Raw genomic sequence first — 17,068 nt, 5'->3', positions numbered from 1 at the left:
CTAGATATAAATCTATTTGCCATATAATGGAAGCCAGCACAGGGGGTGGAGGATGTCTACCCTGGATGACATCCAAGAACCAAAGAGCCAAAAGGAGCACCATAACAAATTTTCACCTACAGATACATATGCTCCAAAGTTATTATGAGAAAACTCCAGTGTTTCTACCCTTTAAAAAACAAGATTTTAAGTAGATATTCCCATATTCAAGGAATGAATACACACACACACACACACACACACACACACACACACACTTCAGCACACAGTTAAAAGTCTGTTTACAGGGAGATATGCTACATACCGAGAACTGCCTGAAGTGGAGTATCTGCGGCATGGTCGCAATGGACGGAGGACAAACTTCCCACAAAGACAGTTCTAGGGGGGAAGAAGCAAACATTACAACCAATAGTTACAGGAACCTAGTTCTTGCCTGGAGAATCCCAGGGACGGGGGAGTCTGGTAGGCTGCCGTCTATGGGGTTGCACAGAGTTAGACATGACTGAAGCGACTTAGCAGAAGGCTTTTAGGGTAGGGAAGTAAATCCTTTTACTACAAATACAAATGTCTTTCTTAAAATTTTATTTTACTTTCATAAACCAACTTACCATGAAACATATTTACAGATCCTTAAAAACAGTGACACATCCTACACCCCAAGACTCATATAAAATTACTTTTAAGATTTAAAAAAAAAGGGACTATGAAACCTCTCCTCCCCCAACTGCCTGCACCATGCAGCTTGTGAGATCTTAGCTTCCTGACCAAGGACTGAATCTGGGCTCCTGGCAGTAGAAGCATGGAGTCCTAACCTCTGGACCACCAGGGAATTCTCCAGACCACTTTTTTTTTTTAATTGAAATATAGTTGATGTGGGCTTCCCTGGTGGTTCAGTGGTAAAGAATCCGTCAATCAATACAGGAGACATAGGTTCAGTTCCTGGGAGAAGGAAACAGCAACTTTCTCCAGTATTCTTGCCTGGGAAATCCCATGGACAGAGGAGACTGATGGGCTACAGTCCATGGGGTAGCAAAAGAATCAGACACAGCTTAGTGACTAAATAACAGCAACAACATAGGTGATGTACAATATAATGTTTCTGCTTTACAAAACAGTGTTCACAAATTTTAAAGGTTATTTCATTCATAGTTATTGTAAACTATTGGCTATATTCCCCGTGTTGTACAATATACCCTTGTAGCTTATTATTTTACACACAGAAGTTTATACCTCTTAGTCCCCTACCTTTATCTTACCTCTCCTGGTTCTCCTCTCCACTTAACCCACTAGTTTGCTCTCTTTATCTGTGAGTCTGCTTCTTTTTATTGTAAGCAAGTAAGTGTTAGTCGCTCAGTCGTGCCTGACTCTTTGTGACCCCACAGACTGCAGCCCACCAAGCTACTCTGTCCATGAGATTTTCCAGGCAAGGATACTGCAGTGGGTTGCCATTTCCTTCTCCAGGGGATTGTCCCAATCCAGGGATCGAACCTGGGCGTCCTGTACTGCAGGCAGATTCTTTACCGACTGAGCCACAAGGGAAGCTGTAGCTTTTTTCTGGAGAGAAAAGGAGGATGCAATTGAGAAGGTTCACACAGGGCTTCTAAGAGTAATGCTGCAATTTTTAAAAACTTGTACACAAGTGTCCTGCTGTTCATGTAAGTGATATCATATAGTACTTGTCTCTGATGTATTTCACTTAGCACACTCTGATTATAAAATAATCCTTGCATGATTTTACTCTGATGGTTTAATTTTTTTTACGTTTAAATCTTTGAATCCAGTGTAAAGTATATGGTATAGATAAACTATTTTTATCTATACCAAACTGAATAATGTCTAAATCACAAACTGAATAATGTCTAAATCACAAACTGAATAATCCATTTCTTTCAACAATTTGAAATGCCACCTTAAAATATACTCAATTTCTTGGTGCATTTAGATTTCCTAATTTGTTCCACTGTTCCACCCTATTCACACACTTCTATTCATAGACAAATACCACAATGTTTTAAACACTGCATCTTACAATTAGGTTTTAACCTGGTAGAGCAAGTCCTCTCTTCTAGTACTTTTTTTTTTTTTCCTCAGAATTTTTCTGGATTTTCTTGCTTTTGTTGTTTTGATAGCTGAGCTTTCAATTAAACAACTATAACAACTGTAATATGCACCCTGATTTAAGAAGAGATTAAACGTGAAAAAAAAATTACCTTTTATGACCAAAAAATAGTAGCAATACGTTTCATACCTCTATACCAAAAAAAAAACAAAAACAAAAACAAAATACTGACTCAAATTAATAGGTTTTTTTAATCTGAAATAGTGGCTCCTGATTTTAAAAATTGGCTACCTGCATAGTCTATGATAAATTTTATATTTCAAATAAAGCTTTAAAAGTCAGGAAACTGAAGCTTTTTACAGTTTTATCATACACGTATGAATACCTAGATACAAAGTTTAATCTTGCCTAGTAAATATATATACATATACACCTATATCTTCTAAGTCTCTTAATCCTCAAGTCTTTTACTCCATAGATGTTTCCTCCAGTAATTATTGGAAGAATCTGCTTGTTTGGTCTGCGGAATTTTCCACAGACCAGATTCTGTTCGAGGTGCAACTTAAAATATGCCAGTCCTCTGTATTTCCTGCAACCTGGAGCAGAAACCAGACACTTGACCAGACTCAGGTATGCTCTCTTTGGCAGGACTTTACATGGTGGTATTTTCTTCCACTATGGAGGCACACAATGCCCGCCTGTCTCTCTTTTTGTAATGTTATCAACTGTACTGATTTACAATGTCCAGATCCATTAATTTATTGGAAGTTGCCAAAAGTGGACTCTGATTCTATTTTTCATTTATAATTTCACATATTTAATAAAGAGATGCTTACCATCATCTACAATTTAGTTACTCAGCAGTAGTTTATGGAGGAAAGGAAGGATAAATGGTTGATTCTTTCTATCCTTTTATCCAGTTATCCTCTGACGAGCAACAATTGCAGGGTTTTTTGGTTTCCATTTATTGTGACAGATTGTATTTTCTAAAACTTGCCACGTTTCACATGCTTTTCTAGAACTCTGCCACGTCCCCAGAACCCTGTAAGCTTAAATGATCCCAAGAACCTCCTAATGTAACCTCCTTAGAAATGAAAGATAAATATTTACTTATATATTATTTCCTTATATGTATATATGCACACGTGTATGCTAAGTCACTTCAGTCATGTTTGACTCTTTGTGACTCCATGGACTATAGCTCACCAGCCTCCTCTGTTCATGGGATTTTCTAGGCAAGAATACTGGAGTGGGTTGCCATGCCCTCCTCCAGGGGATCTTCCAAACCCAGGGACCGAACCCATATCTGTTAGGATCTCCTGCACTGGCAGATGGGCTCTACCACTAGCACCACCTGGAACCATATGCATATATAATACAATGTAATCTTTATCTGTATGATAATAAATATAACTTACTGTAAAAGAACAAATAATGTTATGGTTAATTAATACCAGTAGGTTTGGGGTGAACTGTTATACAGCTATAACCAACCATATGCTTGCACCTGGAAATGGGGTGCTACTACCAAACATAAAACATGTGGTAATGACTTTGGGATGGAACTGGGTGGTGGAACTGAAAGTTGGAAGGGCCTTGAGGAGACTGTTAGCAGAAGCCTAATGATCTTCACGGAAGCTGTTTTGGTGAGGGCTTAAGAAAAGCATGAAAAATATTTTGGGAACCTGGAGGAAAAAGGAATCTTTGTACGTAGTGGTAGGAGTTTATCAAAACTCTCACAATGGTAAGATGTGGAAAACAGAAAATTAGGCATTGCTGTACATAATGAAGGGGCTTCCCAGGTGGTGCTAGTGGTAAAGAATCCGCCTGCCAATGCAAGAGGTGCTGGAGACACGAGTTTGATCCCTGGGTTGGGAAGATCCCCTGGAGGAGGACATGGCAACCCACTCCAGTATTCTTGCCTAGAGAATCCCATGGACAGACAAGCCTGGCAGGCTACAGTTCATGGAGTTGCAAAGAGTCTGAAGCGATTTAGTACACACTATCTAATGAATTGACAGATTTAGCTAGAAGAGTCAGATCAGATCAGTCGCTCAGTCGTGTCTGACTCTCTGCGACCCCATGAATCGCAGCACGCCAGGCCTCCCTGTCCATCACCAACTCCCGGAGTTCACTCAGACTCACGTCCATCGAGTCAGTGATGCCATCCAGCCATCTCATCCTCTGTCGTCCCCTTCTCCTCCTGCCCCCAATCCCTCCCAGCATCAGAGTCTTTTCCAATGAGTCAACTCTTCGCATGAGGTGGCCAAAGTACTGGAGTTTCAGCTTTAGCCATCATTCCTTCCAAAGAAATCCCAGGGCTGATCTCCTTCAGAATGGACTGGTTGGATCTCCTTGCAGTCCAAGGGACTCTCAAGAGTCTTCTCCAACACCACACTTCAAAGGCATCAATTCTTCGGCACTCAGCCTTCTTCACAGTCCAACTCTCACATCCATACATGACCACAGGAAAAACCATAGCCTTGACTAGACGAACCTTTGTTGGCAAAGTAATGTCTCTGCTTTTGAATATGCTATCTAGGTTGGTCATAGCTTTCCTTCCAAGGAGTAAGCGTCTTTTAATTTCATGGCCGCAGTCACCATCTGCAGTGATTTTGGAGCCCAGAAAAATAAAGTCTGACACTGTTTCCACTGTTTCCCCATCTATTTCCCATGAAGTGATGGGACTGGATGCCATGATCTTAGTTTTCTGAATGTTGAGCTTTAAGCCAACTTTTTCACTCTCCACTCTCACCTTCATCAAGAGGCTTTTTAGTTCCTCTTCACTTCCTGCCATAAGGGTGGTGTCATCTGCGTATCTGAGGTTATTGATATTTCTCCCGGAAATCTTGATTTCAGCTTGTGTTTCTTCCAGTCCAGCGTTTCTCATGATGTACTCTGCATATAAGTTAAATAAACAAGGTGACAATATACAGCCTTGACGTACTCCTTTTCCTATTTGGAACCAGTCTGTTGTTCCATGTCCAGTTCTAACTCTTGCTTCCTGACCTGCATACAGATTTCTCAAGAGGCAGATCAGGTGGTCTGGTATTCCCATCTCTTTCAGAATTTTCCAGTTTATTATGATCCACACAGTCAAAGGCTTTGGCATAGTCAATAAAGCAGAAATACATGTTTTTCTGGAACTCTCTTGCTTTTTCCATGATCCACCAGATGTTGGCAATTTGATCTCTGGTTCCTCTGCCTTTTCTAAAACCAGCTTGAACATCTGGAAGTTCACGGTTCACATATTGCTGAAGCCTGACTTGGAGAATTTTGAGCATTACTTTACTAGCGTGTGAGATGAGTGCAATTGTGCAGTAGTTTGAGCATTCTTTGGCATTGCCTTTCTTTGGGATTGGAATGAAAACTGACCCTTTCCAGTCCTGTGGCCACTGCTGAGTTTTCCAAATTTGCTGGCATATTGAGTGCAGTACTTTCACAGCATCATCTTTCAGGATTTGGAATAGCTCAACTGGAATTCCATCACCTCCACTAGCTTTGTTCGTAGTGATGCTTTCTAAGGCCCACTTCACTTCACATTCCAGGATGTCTGGCTCTAGGTCAGTGATCACACCATCGTGATTATCTGGGTCGTGAAGATCTTTTTTGTACAGTTCTTCTGTGTATTCTTGCCGTCTCTTCTTAATATCTTCTGCCTCTGTTAGGTCCATACCATTTCTGTCCTTTATCAAGCCCATCTTTGCATGAAATGTTCCTTTGGTATCTCTGATTTTCTTGAAGAGATCTCTAGTCTTTCCCATTCTGTTGTTTTCCTCTATTTCTTTGCATTGATCACTGAGGAAGGCTTTCTTATCTCTTCTTGCTATTCTCTGGAACTCTGCATTCAGATGTTTGTATCTTTCCTTTTGTCCTTTGCTTTTCGCTTCTCTTCTTTTCACAGCTATTTGTAAGGCCTCCCCAGACAGCCATTTTGCTTTTTTGCATTTCTTTTCCATGGGGATGGTCTTGATCCCTGTCTCCTGTACAATGTCACGAACCTCATTCCATAGTTCATCAGGCACTCTATCAGATCTAGGCCCTTAAATCTATTTCTCACTTCCACTGTATAATCATAAGGGATTTGATTTAGGTCATACCTGAATGGTCTAGTGGTTTTCCCTACTTTCTTCAATTTCAGTCTGAATTTGGCAATAAGGAGTTCATGGTCTGAGCCACGGTCAGCTCCTGGTCTTGTTTTTGCTGACTGTATAGAGCTTCTCCATCTTTGGCTGCAAAGAATATAATCAATCTGATTTCGGTGTTGACCATCTGGTGATGTCCATGTGTAGAGTCTTCTCTTGTGTTGTTGGAAGAGGGTGTTTGTTATGACCAGTGCATTTTCTTGGCAAAACTCTTAAGTCTTTGTCCTGCTTCATTCCGTATTCCAAGGCCAAATTTGCCTGTTACTCCAGGTGTTTCTTGACTTCCTACTTTTGCATTCCAGTCCCCTATAATGAAAAGGACATCTTTTTTGGGTGTTAGCTAGACAGAGTATCAAGCAGAATGTTCTCAAGTGCCAACTGGTTCCTTTCAGCAGAGTATAATAAGGATAGAGTCAAGCTTCTAAAACATAAACCAAAAAAACTGTTTAGCTTGCAAGCAAAATTTGAAGAAAATATAAAGGACCCAGTACTTGGTGGGTTAAAAAGTGATACTGTTTCTCATTCTCAGCCTCTCCAGTTAGCAAAGATCCTTTAAGACCTCAGAAAGATCTCAGGAGGTGCTCCTCATAGAACTTTTTACACTGAGAAAAGGCTCGCTAAGGACAGCCTTAAGAGTATGCAACCCATATTCCTTTCATTAAACAACAGGACTGCTGAGAATCTTAAAGGGTTTCAGACCACAGTAGCCTCACAGGGAGCCTAAAATGGAGAACAGCTTATCCTAGTCAGATTTATGGGTGTGGCTTTTGTCTAATGGAGAAAACCCCAGCAAGACCCAAAAGAAACCCACAAAGTCACTAAGATGAAAAACAGGCCAGCCTGGACTAAAGGGGAAAGAGTACAAAATGAATTGAAGTTTTTGGACTCCAGAACGTCTACAAACAGACATAAGTCTGAGAAAACAATTCGGCTGCCAACAGGCTACATTTCTAGAATAGGAAGGATAATGTAAGGAGTGAAACCTGAAGCCCAGAGGGTTAAGGAGCCCAAGAGCTAAGGAGAAACATTCCCAAGCAGAAGGACTAAGTCCTAATTAAGCAAGCAGCAACTCATGCCAGATAGATCTGACATTTGTTACGAACAGTGATGCTGTGTGTCTCTTTTTTTCTGCCTTTTGGGATGGGAGTGTCACACTATATTGTGCATAGGACACATGGGGAACAGATAACTTGTCTCTTTAGTTTACAGGTCTTTAGACTGAAAGGAAAAGCACTTAAGGAACTGCACCCAGGGGATCACATCCAAGATGTTTTCTGTGCAAAGGGAACTGATTTGATGACAAGATCCTGGTCTATTAGTCTAAGTCTGATGCTGTCATGGGATGAGGTTCTGGAGGGTTCTAAGGAAGGTTGTGAACACATCTGCATGTGGGAGGGATGTGAGTTGCTGTGGCTACAGGGCAGACCATATTATCCAAAACTGACTACAGTAATACTTCCTGTAATATTAGTTCTTCCAGCAACTCGCTGCTGCTAAGTCGCTTCAGTCGTGTCCGACTCTGTGTTACCCCATAGACGGCAGCCTACCAGGCTCCTCCGTCCATGGGGTTTTCCAGGCAAGAGTACTGGAGTGGGGTGCCATCGCCTTCTCCACCAGCAACTCGCTATCCTCCATCAAACTGACATCTATGCACCATTCCCTGGAACCAGGACAGGCCTAAGTTATCAATTTACTAATAAGGGCAGTGAAAGTGATCCTCTGTGACATCTGAAACCAGGAGGACATAAAGGGAACACAGCTTCTGCCTGGCTCTGCCTCTCATCACACTTGCTCTGGGAACCCAGCCACCAACAGTGAGGAAGTCCAGACATGTAAAACCCCACATGTAAGTGTTCCAGCCAACAGCACCAGCTGAGGTCTCAGTTGCAGCCAGTATCAACTGTCAGACATGGAAGTGAGGAAGCCTCTGAGATGACTCTAGCCCTAGCCACTGCCTGACTATAGCCTCACAAGGGATGCTGACCAAACTGGCCACCTGAAGCCAGGGAACCCCCAGAACTGAGTGAGGCAATAAATTTTTACCCCAAGCTCAAGGTGCCTTATGTAGTTACCACAAACCAAAACAGGATCTTTACCAACTCATAGATTTAAACACTTTTGATGGATTTAAACCAGCTGCAATTATTATCTGTTTAAAAACTCAAATTGTCCCAATTTTGGCCAATGGATACGACTTCAAGTTTACTACGTTATATTACTTTTAATATTACACACACACACACATCTATTTATCTATCTTTAGATATCTACCTGGAGGGCTTCCCAGGTGGCACTAGTAATAAAGAACCTGCCTACCAATGCAGGAGGGCTTCCCTCGTAGCTCAGTTGGTAAAGAATGTGCCTGCAACACAGGAGACCCAGGTTCAATCCCTGGCTCAGGAAGATCCCCTGGAGAAGGAAATGGAAATCCACTCCAGTATTCTTGCCTGGAGGATCCCATGGACAGAGAAGCCTAGCAAGCTATAGTCCATGGGGTCGTGGGAGTCGGACATGACTTAGTGACTAAACCACCACCAATGCAGGAGATGTAAGGGACATGGGTTGGATCCCTGGGTCAGAAAGATCCCCTGGAGGAGGGCACAACAACCCACTCCAGTATTCTTGCCTGGAGAATCTCATAGACAGAATCTCATAGACAGATGGAGATCTCATAGACAGAATCTCATAGACAGATGGAGAATCTCATAGCCTGGTAGGCTACAGTCCATAAGGTGGCAAAGAGTTGGACATGATTGAGCACGCATGCACACATTTCATATATCAGGTCATTTCCAACTACCTGGTGCTTTTTCTCTGCACTGTAAGATTCATTTATAAAAGTCACCATTTAAAGTGCATGTCAGTGCCATTTAGTACATCCACAATGCTATACAACCATCACCACTATTTAGTTCCAGAACAGTTTCATCACTCCCAAAATAAATTCCTGTACCATCAGGTCTCCCCACATTCCCTTCTCCCTAGCTCCCGGCAGCAATTATCTACCTTCTGGCTCTACAGAGCCTGTTCTGGACTTTTGGTACAAATGGAATAATGCAATATGTTGCCTTCTGTGGCTTGTTTTTAAGGTTCACCTATGTTGTCACATGTATCATGTATGTAACTTGTACTTAATTTCTTTTTGTGAAATTAGTTTGCAACTAGTTCAAACTGAATGAACTAGTTTGTTGTATAGATATACCATATTTTGTTTATCTAGACATCAGCTGAACATCTGAACTGTCTCTATCTTTTGCTATCAACATTCACCTATAAGTTTTTGTTTGAATACCTGTTTTCAGTTCTTTGGGGTGGAACTGCAGGGTCATATGGTAATTCTATGTTTAACTCTGGACCATTTTACACTCCCACAGTGAAGTATGAGGGTTCCAATTTCTCCACATCCTCACTTGTTATTTTCTGTTTTTATCAGAACCATCCTGTTGGCTACAAAGTGGCTATTTCACTGTGGTTTTGATTTACATTTCCTTAATGTCAAAGGATTTTGAGCTCTTTTCTAGTGCTTGTTGGCTATTTATACATCTTCCCAGGATAAATGTCTAGTTAAGTCCTTAGCCCATTTTTTATTTGGGTTGTCTTCTTGTTCCTAAGTTGTAGGAAATCTTTACATATTATGGATACTAGACCTTCATCAGTTATATGATTTGAAAACATTCCCTCCTATTCTTTTCATTCTCGTGTCATTTGATGCAAAAATTTTTTAATTTTGTGAAATCAAATTTATCTTGTGTCTTTTGGTGTCCTGTGTTAAGAAACCACTGCCAAAAAAGAAAACGTTGGCAGTCAGTTAGACGTCCATTTGAGAAGAGTGGGACTTGTGTGTGTGTGGAGGGACGGGGAGAAACTAGGGTGAGGAGGAGGAGGAGGAGCAGGAGGAGAAAGAAAAGGACCCGATTGCCTTGAGGGGGAGGGGGAGATGAAAGATCCCAAGAGTGGACAGGACAGTCAGGTGAGTGCCATAGGGAAAGGAAACGAAGCCAAGCAACCGAACACACTCCCAACGGTGGTTTTGTTCAGTCCAAGATCAAGATGTGGACAGCACGGTGTCCTCCAGCACACAGCGACACACAGGCCTCACTCGGCAGGGGGAGTTCGGGATAACCCTGAACGCTGAAGCGGCCTGAACGCTGAAGCGGACAAAAGAAGCCGTCACATTCATCCATGGCTGAAAAGTACCATGGTCCCACGACATTCCAAACTCCTCTCAAACCATTTAAAGACTCTCTCACTCACTCGCCGTTCAAAATGTAGAGAACAGAAAAGGAGCGAAACGATGGTGGCTGGCTGGCTGGATTTCCGTGATGGTGTGATTAGGGAACACATGGACAGAAAAGCATCCGATTCACTTGTGTAAAGAATCTCTCTTGCCTTCTCAAAAAAAAAAAAAAAAAAAAAACCACTGCCAAATCCAAGGTCTACCTCCAAAACTTTCTTAAGCACCAGACTAAACTCTCTCTTTATTCATACAAACTAAATATCCTAACTTTAACACAAAAGATACTGGACACCTCTTAATTCTGGAATACCTTTTATTAATAATAAGCAACAATATAGAAAAGACATTGCTGTTTCAAAACAATTTGCCTTGACATATAAATTTGTAATACATGTTGTAAGGTTAGTGCTGCTACTTCCAACCTATAAAAATATGATTTTAGCAAACAAAACAAACAAACAAAAGGAGAGATAAAACACACAATTTTCATGTGATGCTTTGATACAGACCACTAATTCCTTAGCCCTACCAAACTACAGTAAACATAGAAAAGGAAACCACAATCCTGGAAACAGAGACTGTAATACAAGGCCCCTCATATAAACCCTATTTGGAGGTTGCAGTTTTCCTTTTTAGACTAGAGGGTAGCTGTAACTGATATTTTTGAAATCTGTCATAAGAATTCTTCCCACACAAACAAAAGACATCCAGATATTAATGGCCAGTTCTACATTTGAAATACAGATTAATACGCAACAACTTTTTCTATAGTTAACTAAAAATATTATATAGGAATCATGCATTAAGGTTAAAATATATCACACACAAAAATACAGTAAATTTGACATGAAAGTAGCATTATTTCTCAGTAAATTCATATTCTAGATCTAGGAGAAAAGGGGCTCTTCAGTTATGATAAAGAAATGGCAGATATTCATCAGTATGGCAGAAGCAGGAAGGTGACATTTCCCTAGTTTCCTCTGCATCTATGTGTGGATATACATTACCTATACATTCTCAATCATGTACTCTAAGTCACAATGTAAAATGTATTTCAAAATGGTTTGAAAGCAACTGATCTAGAGAAATAAAAATGAATAAAAAAAGATTCTAATATCCATAGAAGCAAACAGGCTGCATCATATATTAAACTTTCTACCATGTACACCTCGCTACCTACATCTATTACTGAGCAACACTGTTTTATTATCCTAGTGAAAAGAAAGAATTCTAAAAGATGATAGCTAAAAATATCCACACACAAGTTCAGTCCTAAACTAGCCCTGCTATCAAACTTGGTCTTAAGTTAAATAAATTAGCTTAGTCAATCCTCAAGAATAATAATGTCTCCTTCTCTTTTAAGATCAATGCATATGCAGTGACCACTCCCAAATTTATAGTCTGGGAGAGGGTGAGGCTAGACTGAAAGCCCGGGTCCTCCAAACCCCATGTCCACCTCAAAAAAGGTTGGACCTGGCCATGCAGTCCTGAGACTAAGAGAAGATGGATGGTGTCAGGTCTGGCAAGTGAGGAAGAATCAGAGCTCTGAAGCTCATTCTGGGAAAGAAAGAGCAATTCATTCCTGCTGAATACCCCCATGGATGACTAATTCCAGACACTGAGAATCAGAGTCAGCTGAGGTGGTTAATTTTATATGTCAAAATAGGTGTTTTGGGACGAGATCAACATTTAAATCAGTGAACTACAAATAAAGTGGGTTGCCTTCCACAATGTGGGTGGGCCTCATCCAACCAACTGAAGGCTTGAATAAAACAAAAAGTCCAGTCTGCCCAAGCAAGAGGCAATTCTCAAGCAGACTGCCTTCAACCAAAACTGCACCATCAGCTTTCCTGGGTCTCTGGCTTGCCAGCCTTCAGACTGAAAATGGACCATCTCTTCTGGGTATGTGCATATCAAGCCTGCCAGCCTCCATTACAGATGTTGGACTTGACAGCCTCCACAACTGCATGGGTCAAATCTTTATAATAAGTCTATCTATATACGCATCCTGTGGGTTCTGTTTCTCTTTTTGTGTTAGTCACTTAGTTGTGTCTGACTCTCTGTGACCCCATGGACTATAGCCCACCATCTCTTCTGTCCATGGAATTTTCCAGGCAAGAATACTGGAGTGGGTGGCCATTCCCTTCTCCAGTGGATCTTCCCAACCGAAGTATGGACCCAGGTCTGCAGCACAGCAGTCAGATTCTTTACCATCTGAGCCAAGTTTCTCTAGAGAAGTTCTAAAACCTATGGAGGTTGGTTAGAGGGAGGTCACATCAACACAGTTGCTGACTTTTTCTGGGCTCCAAAATCACTGCAGACGGTGCAGCCATGAAATTAAAAGATGCTTACTCCTTGGAAGGAAAGTTATGATCAACCTAGACAGCATATTAAAAAGCAGAGACATTACTTTGCCAACAAAGGTCCATCTAGTCAAGGCTATGGTTTTTCCAGTGGTCATGTATGGATGTGAGAGTTGGACCATAAAGAAAGCTGAGAGCCGAAGAACTGATGCTTTTGAACTGTGGTGTTGGAGAAGACTCTTCAGAGTCCCCTGGACTGCAAGGAGATCCAACCAGTCCATCCTAAAGATCAATCCTGGGTGTTCTGATGTTGAAGGACTGATGTTGAAGCTGAAACTGCAATACTTTGGCCACCTGATGCAAAGAGCTGACTCATTTGAAAAGACCCTGATGCTGGGAAAGACTGAGGGCAGGAGGAGAAGGGGATGACAGAGGAAGAAATGGTTGGATGGCATCACGGACTCAATGGATACGTGTTTGGGTGGACTCTAGGAGTTGGTGACGGGCAGGGAGGCCTGGCATATGCGGTGGTTCATGGGGTCGCAAAGAGTTGGACACGACTGAACGACTGAACTGAACTGAACATCCTCTTATGGAAATCAAGAAAAAGTCACAGAACACATTAATCTTTCAGTCAAACATGTCACACTTGTGACATGTTTATTTACTGAGCATCTATTAGGAGCTAGGGACTATTATGAGTACTGATATACAGTCCCTTTGAGGAGTTTCCATTTTAATGTGGAAAACACATAATAAATACACAGTATGTCAGAAAGTATAAGAGCTACAAAGTAAAACCAAGTAGGGTAAGGGTAGGTTCCAGAGTGATGCAAAGAAGGAGAAAGTGATCAGAGGTGTCTTAGATAGGGAAGGCCTCTCTGAAAGAAAAGTGATATCTAAGAAAATATCTGAATGGAGTGAGCTAAGCAAAGATGTGTGGGAGGACTTCAGGGCAAACAGCAAATGAAAAGGTAATCAGAAGAACAGAATGAGGCAGAGTAAAAAAATAAGATATGCAAAGAGCCAGATCATGAATAGCCCTGTGGATAGGTAAAGAGTTGAGATTTTATTGTGATATGATGGGATGTCACTGGAGGGCATGGCATGGTCCAGTCCATGTGCTTTTTTAAAGGCCTTTGTTAACAACAAGGTAAAGAACTGACCCTAGGGTAGACTGAGGAGATAGATCAGTGACAACCATGCTGTAACCTTTGGGCAAAACAAGGAAGAGTGGGCCTGAAAGGAGGACCCCAAAGATACACCTCTACAGTTTTGCCCTGAAAGTTTGCTCTGCTTCCTGCATACTCCCAGGCCCACTTGGGCATTTTGGTAGCCCAGATTCTAAGATGGTTCCCACGATCTCTGTCCCCAGTGGTTAAGCCCATGATTAGAGTTGTACAGGCAAAAGGGATTTTACAGATGTAATGAGGTTTCTCATCAGTTGACCTGATTTATCAAAAGGCATTTATCCAGGTGGGTTTGCCCTAATCACATAAGCCTTTTAAACCTAGGTCTGGAAATCATAAAAAGGGAAGAGATATTAAAGTCTGAGACACAAGCTCATGGTAGCCTGCAAGAAAGTAAACATCTATGTTATAATCTGCTTCTGAGAATCTTGTGGCAAAGAACTTCAGGCCGCCCCCAGGTAGGTGAGGTGAGAGCTAGCAAGAAAACAGGGACTTCAGCCCTACAGCTGCAAGGGACTGAATTCTGCTAACAAACTGAAGGAGCTTAGAAGAGGACCCTGAGCTCCAAATGAGAGGGACACATCTGGACCCCTTTATGACAGCAAGCAGATAACCCTAACCATTCACCTTTAGAAACAGTAAGGTAATAAATGGGTGCTGTTTTAGGCTGCTCCATCTGTGCTACCTGCTATGTACACACAGCAGTAGAAAACTAATACACACTCCACTTTCCTACGGAACAGCCTGTTTCTCTTACCCTGGAAACGAAAGAGGAAATGGAAGAGAAGCAAACTTGGGGGGGAAAAAATTGACTTTTCTAACCCACTGAGTCCAGGGACCTTGCTCAATTGCTCAAGTCACAGAACCTGTTTTGTAAATTCCACATTTTGCCAAAATACCAATTCTCTTTCCATTGTGAGCAATGGAAGTAAGTTTACTATTTTAAATTTCAGTAAATTACTTTGATGTGTGTGCTTAGTCGCTTAGGCCTGTTCGACTCTATGCGACCCCATGGACTGTAGCCTGCCAGGCTACTCTGTCCATGAGAGTCTGCAGGCAAGAATACTGGGGTGGATTGCCATTTCCTTCTCCAAAATTACTGTGATAATTATGCAGAAATAAAGGTAACTCCTTGGACGTCTGCCAAAGTTGTCCTAGCACCTAGAGACAGAGATCCTCAGGCTAATCTCAGAAACGAGCACAAGGTCAGGCGCTTAACCTTCCTCGAGTTCTAGAAGCTCTAACTCTTACTCTGTTTTTTATTCAGAGTAAGAATAGCTCAAGAGGCGTTCTCAGCTACGAAAAGAAAGGCAGTCCTTCCTGGATAATTACAACCTTGACCCCTAAAACTCGGTCTCTAGCAGTCCAGGCACCTCCTTAAGGTGCAACAAGCCAAGAATATGCGTGTCCCGCTGGGAAATGTAGTTTTCCCCCCGTCGACCTTCAACCACTGGATCCGCGAAACCTCTTACGCGCCCAACCGGCGACCCGGGCGCCAGCAGCCTCGATTGGTCCTAGACTGAGGCAGCGAGGGGCTGATTGGATGGCACGTCCCCAAAGCCGTGCCTCCCGTCCTACACCCGCCTCCCCGCCACCTTCTCTTCTCCACGCCCCATCCCGCTTCAGCAATAATCCTCCAGTCATTCCCGTCCACCTAACTCCCGAATTAACTGCCTCACGGGCCCACCCAGGACTCTCGCGATAAGGGCGGCCCGGAGACACGCCTCTGTCTGGGGCCTAGGCAAAGCCAAAGCCTCCCTTATTTTCCGCTGGTTGGCGAGAGTCAGTTCACCAAGCGCTGTCTCCCGGCGCCCCCGTCCTCACCTGGGCGGTGGAGGTCACGCCGGATAACTGACAGGCTCGCAGCATCTTTACTGGGCTGACTCCGCTGCGGGTGTAACTGGGAGATAGGGCGGCGGCGCGTGTAGGGTACACGGTACGTCCGTGCGTGCCTGCGTCCGTGCCGCCTCCGCGCCGGGCGTACCGGAAGGGCAGCCAACGACTGCGCACGCGCAGCCCCGTCTTGCTCGGGTCCCGGCCATTCGAAGAGGGTGGGCCCTTTCCAGGCGGAAAGGGAGATTTCTCCTTCCGGGTCGCTCTGAGAAGTCGGCTCTGTTACCCGAAATGTAGATTGCTAGGTAAACGGGAGGGCTGGCAGTGGATCGGAAACTCAGGCTTTGGTCCGCCCTGGAACCGGGCAGGTGTGACTCGTCGAGAATTTAAGCAAGAAACCATCTCAGCCATTTCTGTCAGCTGGATATTTCGTAGAAAGAAATGGATTTGCCGAAAATTACGTAAACAATGGTGTGGTCTCTGCGTGTTCCTTTCGTTTCGCAGCCCTTCAGGGAGTCATCCTGCTTAAGGAAGATTCAGTTCAGTTCAGCTCAGTCTCTCAGTCGTGTCCAGCTCTTTGCAACCCCATGGACTGCAACACGCCAGGCTTCCATGTCCTTCACCAACTCCGGGAGCTTGCTCAAACTCATGTCCATTGAGTCGGTGATGTCACCAAACCACCTCATCCTCTGTCGTCCACTTCTCCTACCCTCAATCTTTCCCAGCATCAGGGTCTTTTCAAGTGAGTCAGCTCTTTGCATCAGGTGGCCAAAGTATTGCAATTTCAGCTTCAACATCAGTCCTTCCAATGAACACCCAGGACTGATCTCCTTTAGGATGGACTGGTTGGATCTCCTTGCAGTCCAAGGGACTCTCAAGAGTCTTCTCCAACACCACAGTTCAAAAGCATCAGTTCTTTGGCTCTCAGCTTTCTTTATGGTCCAACTCTCACATCCATACATGACCACTGGAAAAACCATAGCCTTGACTAGACAGACCTTTGTTGACAAAGAAATGTCCCTGCTTTTTAATATGCTGTCTAGGTTGATCATAACTTTCCTTCCAAGGAGTAAGCGTCTTTTAATTTCATGGCTGCAGTCACCATCTGCAGTGATTTGGGAGCCCCAAAAAATAAAGTCTGACACTGTTTCCCCATCTATTTGCCATGAAGTGACGGGACCGGATGCCATGATCTTAGTTTTCTGACTGTTGCACTTTAAGCCAACTTTTTCGCTCTCCTCTTTAACTTTCATCAAGAGGATCTTTAGTTCTTCTTCACTTTCTGCCATAAGGGTGGTGTC

The 17,068-nt window shown here is 42.9% G+C and overlaps 1 protein-coding gene across 5 annotated transcripts in view; it reads right to left on the bottom strand.

The window, feature by feature from the left end:
* IMMT (inner membrane mitochondrial protein) overlaps nucleotides 1-16,048 on the bottom strand; it is a 42,755-nt gene extending 26,707 nt beyond the window's left edge. Inside the window, exons 1-2 of one of the 5 annotated variants that reach the window (XM_027555520.1) lie at nucleotides 15,759-16,048; nucleotides 305-378 (exon numbers count right to left, since the gene is read on the bottom strand). In XM_027555520.1, the coding sequence (XP_027411321.1) occupies nucleotides 305-378; nucleotides 15,759-15,803 (119 nt within the window). In that variant the 5' untranslated portion in view covers nucleotides 15,804-16,048. The remainder of the gene's footprint in view (nucleotides 1-304; nucleotides 379-15,758) is intronic. The other 4 variants (XM_027555518.1, XM_027555516.1, XM_027555519.1 and 1 more) reach the window with 4 other exon arrangements.
* Between the last annotated feature and the right edge of the window lie 1,020 nt (nucleotides 16,049-17,068).

The sequence above is a fragment of the Bos indicus x Bos taurus genome, chromosome 11 (assembly GCF_003369695.1).
Source record: "Bos indicus x Bos taurus breed Angus x Brahman F1 hybrid chromosome 11, Bos_hybrid_MaternalHap_v2.0, whole genome shotgun sequence".
NCBI lineage: Eukaryota > Metazoa > Chordata > Mammalia > Artiodactyla > Bovidae > Bos > Bos indicus x Bos taurus.
Note: the sequence above shows the minus strand (reverse complement) of the source record. Positions and strands in the feature narration are given on the sequence as shown.